At 38.6% G+C, this 4367-nt stretch overlaps 1 protein-coding gene across 1 annotated transcript in view; it reads right to left on the reverse strand.

The window, feature by feature from the left end:
• Window positions 1–396: 396 nt before the first annotated feature.
• LOC137631404 (uncharacterized) overlaps window positions 397–4367 on the reverse strand; it is a 52562-nt gene continuing 48591 nt past the window's right edge. The window contains exon 2 of the mRNA XM_068363171.1: window positions 397–1919. Coding sequence (XP_068219272.1) covers window positions 1366–1919 — 554 coding nt within the window. The 3' untranslated portion in view covers window positions 397–1365. The remainder of the gene's footprint in view (window positions 1920–4367) is intronic.

The raw sequence follows: 4367 nt of genomic DNA on the forward strand, positions 1-4367 counted from the left end.
TACAATGGCAACAACCTGAAATCCTTTCGAGAGTCGTTCAACTGTATGATATAGCATCGATTGTATAGTAGCTATATCATTACTTTCAACTGAAAACATTCTGTAGCCGAAGTAATCCGACTTCGAACAGGCGTTCACTGTTATCTGGGACTACAAAGAAACTCTTCATTGACTAGAAAGACGATAGACTTACCCGGTGATAGCAAAATGCTTGTTACTACAGCTCATTATCCGTTAATGTTCCCGACGTCTCCCGTACACACACACGCACACACAAAACAACAATAGTAAACTGTCGAATCTCAGCAGTACCAATTCCTTACATTGTAGAAAATGGGTGACTTTCAAGTCAAGGGGAGACTTGTGTAATCTAGGAGGGTTGGATTGAAAGACAGCTGTCGTAACTCAAGATTTATTCAACTATATACTGTTACTACAATAAAAGCACTCCCAGCACTGTACACAATCCAATCATAGCAAGAAACATATCGTATAGATTTCGTCAACCTTTCGTGGAAATATTCTCGATATTGATTCCAATACCTCAAAGAGATCCGTCCAACATCTGCTGGAATCTAGCTAGCCTTAAACGTGCTATAAAAAATATGCTATATTTTTCTTTTTATACACGATGAGTCAAACCAGGACAATCGTTTCGTTGCGTATATATATTTTTTTTATCACAGTTTTATTCGTGAATGTATATGTAAAAAAGAAATGTTAGAACCTCGTTTGTTTTCATAATGACAGCAAAGACCTCTCATTACAAGAAAAATAAATGGCAGTAAAGATAGAGGAAGAATAGATTGACCATACCCAACGATAGGTATATTAAGAAAATGAATGATTAGTTTCATGTTGATTATATCTGGAACTTTATAATATTTATTTATCAGTTTGATTATGTAGAGAAAATAAAAAGATTCTGCGCACAACTGCTCAGAAACTTCAAGTTCAATGTTACTTTATGTTAATGGCGCCAGGCCAAGTATGAACTATGAACATCTTTTTTTTTTTTTGGTTGAGTGGACAAAATCGAAAGGGGTCAATGCTTTTTCAATCGTGTTTCTGAAAAAGGCTAAAACTTGAAAGAAGAAAATTTACAATTGAAGTTAATGGAAAGTTTTGAGGTATGACCCTCACCTCCCAGAAGAAGTAAAATAATACTGATCAGAGCAGTTGATTAATTTGTCATAAATTTTAAGCTCCCAGTTTTCGGACTGAAGAAAGCCAGGAGTCGTCGTGAAGATCTTGACACCAGACTTGCTTCAGTGCCCAGTAGTTCGTATACGGTGGAAGAGTTTGTTAACGTAGGCCTATTTCTCTGTATATTTCCTTATTTTCATCTCGACGGATCTTGGCCCGTTAGTTCTGTCTTCTTCCCCACTCGGGAGTGGTGTAAAGGGCATTGGGAGGATCGGGTTGGGATGGATAACCCACTGCAGGTTGTTGGGGAGCAGTCGGTGGCCTGGTCGAAGGCCTAGGCTGGACGAAAGGTGTCTGTGGCTGTTGGACGAAAGGTGGCTGTTGGACGAAAGGTCGTTGTGGCTGTTGGACGAAAGGTCGTTGTGGCTGTTGGACGAAAGTTGGTTGTGGTGGAGGTGCTGGGCGGCTGGGCGTGGGGCGAGGTCGGGGTTGTCGGATAGCGTTAGGCGATGGCTCTGTCACTGTAACAATGAAAGAACCAGAGGGTTGTCTGTACGGACTGTCGGCGGGGACGACCCCGATTTCTTTGTTGAGGTCATAGAAGGATGCGGCGTTACCGCAGGTGACCTGGTTCCACCACTCGCAGGTGAAGTGCTCCTGGTTGAAGATGGTGCCGTTGGGACACAAGAATTTGATGCCCGTCATGTCACCGAAGCCGTCGGGGTTACACACGTGGAACACCTGGCATCGGGTGTCGAGGTCAGCGTAGAAGCCTTTTAGCAAAGAGAGGAAAAGAAGTTTTTGGAAATTAGTTCAAATAAAAAACATTTCATCATAGTTCTTAAAGTGAGTTAAAGATTAAGATCATCCTATATTATTACTACTATTATTAGTAGCTAAGCTACAACTCAAGTTGGAAAAGCAAGATGCTATGAACCCAAGGGTTCCAACAGGGAAAAAAAATTACTATTATTGCTAGCTAAGCTAAACTCAAGTTAGAAAAGCAATATGCTATGAGCCCAAGGGCTCCAACGGGGATAAATAGCTCGATGAGGAAAGGAAATAAGGAAATAAATAAGCGATAGAAGTAATGAACAATTAAAATAAAATATTTTATAAACATTAACAACATTAAAACAGATATTTCATTTATAAATTGTCAGCCTCTTCAACATAGAAACCTTTGCTGCAAGTTTGAACATTTGAAGTCTGGAGTTATTTTGGTATTAATAAATTTGTTTCTTGATAAACATTTAATGCAACCCAACCAATTCCTGGTAAAAATATTTGTAGTTACAGAAATAACAACAATGGTATTGGCGTTAGTTTGGTATTGCTCTCAAGAATAAAAATCAAAACAGAAAACAGAGAAGCCATTAGCTTTCATTGATGGAATATCACTAAATCATAAAAATTCTTGAGCTTAATTTAAAATGGAATAAGAGGATGAACAGGTGGGTATCTAAGAGAAACTTTCCTTTTCTTTGTCAATGGAAACATACATAATTTTGAAATTATATTTCTTGTATGCTTTCAAAATGAGTATTCACTAAGTTCCTATTGCTCAAAATACAATAGACCAGAAAGAGAAATAGATAAAAACTATCAAAATAAAAAAGAAAAATGAAGTGTGTACAGACGTTAGATCGCGTTGGACTCACTATACATTTTATCGGCACCATAATGATTTCATCCTCATCATAAAAAAGAACCATCTCAGGTTCGAGAATGGTATTATCGGTGGAAGTGCCACATAGCTTCGGATTAGCAACTATTCATTCGTGACCCAGTGAACTTTCTGCTGCGTGTTGGGTCACCGCGGGTCATCGAGGGGGACCCACAAAAAAAAAAAAAAAAAGGTAAAAAAAAGTCCCTTTAGAGGCATTAGATGTTTATGGGGAGAGACATTTACTATCACAGGTGTACATCAGAAGTTATGGGGATGCAACCTTTGGCAAGGGTCAGGATTAGCACCCTTGTAGTACAGATAAAGACGTGGAAAGGATGAAAGTACGAGTATTACACGTGTATTAGTGGACAGGAAAAGATTAGGATTCATGTTACTGAGTCTTTTGCGAGAGAGAGAGAGAGAGAGAGAGAGAGAGAGAGAGAGAGAGAGAGAGAGAGAGAGAGAGAGAGAGAGATCTAATCGAAGTGTTGCGACAGGAGAGCATTCCACCCAAAGACCACCTGTGTGCATTGGAAAGCCGAGCCTGTCCTTGAGTGTTGCATGCATTATACTAGTTTGCTTTTGATTGTAGGACACTGCAGAATGCTTTCGCTTTCACTCGTCCTGTGTTCTACATTTGAGGGGGGTTGTGGGTACATCCCTACGTGGGGCAGGGGGGGACGGAAATATTGGTCGTCAGGATCCTTACAGGTCAAAGGTTATCCTGTATTCTCCTGTACTTTTCGTAACATGTTTGAAAAACTGGTATATTCCGATGCCCTTCATATCTAATTTGCTTCACTTTCACGCCACCAGGGCCACGGGGAAGACAGTCTTTGCCCTTATAAGGACAGGCTATCTAGGACTCGAGCAATGAACTTCTTCGATGTCCTAGTAAAGAAGGCGATCGAGTCACTAAGGCAAGGACATGTCAAACTCGACTGATTCTGAGGGCCTGGAAAATGGTGTTTCGAAGTTCTCAGTTGTCAACCTTAACTTTTCATTCTTTGTTTAAATTTCTTTTCTTTTTCTATATTTAGCAGCAATTTCTATATGGAAAAATCTATTTTGAATTAGTTAATCTTTTGATCATTTTGATAAAACCTAATGAATACCATCCATAATGATAAACAAAACAATACTATCTTCTTATGTACAATTACTAGAAGCGCAGGCATTTTTCATGATGATAACAGCATAATTTGTTTGTTCACGTAGCTTTTGTGATGTCTGTTTTGCCACGATTTAGGTAAATAAGGATTGATTATGAGATCCTTTGGATTATCTTCCACTATTCCCATTGATAATACAACATAAGCAACGTAATTCCTCAAATGAATAGTAATTACTAAACGTGTTATGGCTGAATAACATCCGCGTATATGGTTTCATTGAATTGCCATTTAATAGATAACCTGTTAATATTCGTTGAATTATGCTACGTAAGTGTTTTTGTTTACATTTGTTTTTATTTGTTGTAGATGTTTGGGTGTTTGTGTGAATTATATCTATCTATCCAAAGAAGGCTTAATTTATCAATATGCTGCATTTT

This window comes from Palaemon carinicauda, chromosome 39 (genome assembly GCF_036898095.1).
Source record: "Palaemon carinicauda isolate YSFRI2023 chromosome 39, ASM3689809v2, whole genome shotgun sequence".
Lineage (NCBI taxonomy): Eukaryota > Metazoa > Arthropoda > Malacostraca > Decapoda > Palaemonidae > Palaemon > Palaemon carinicauda.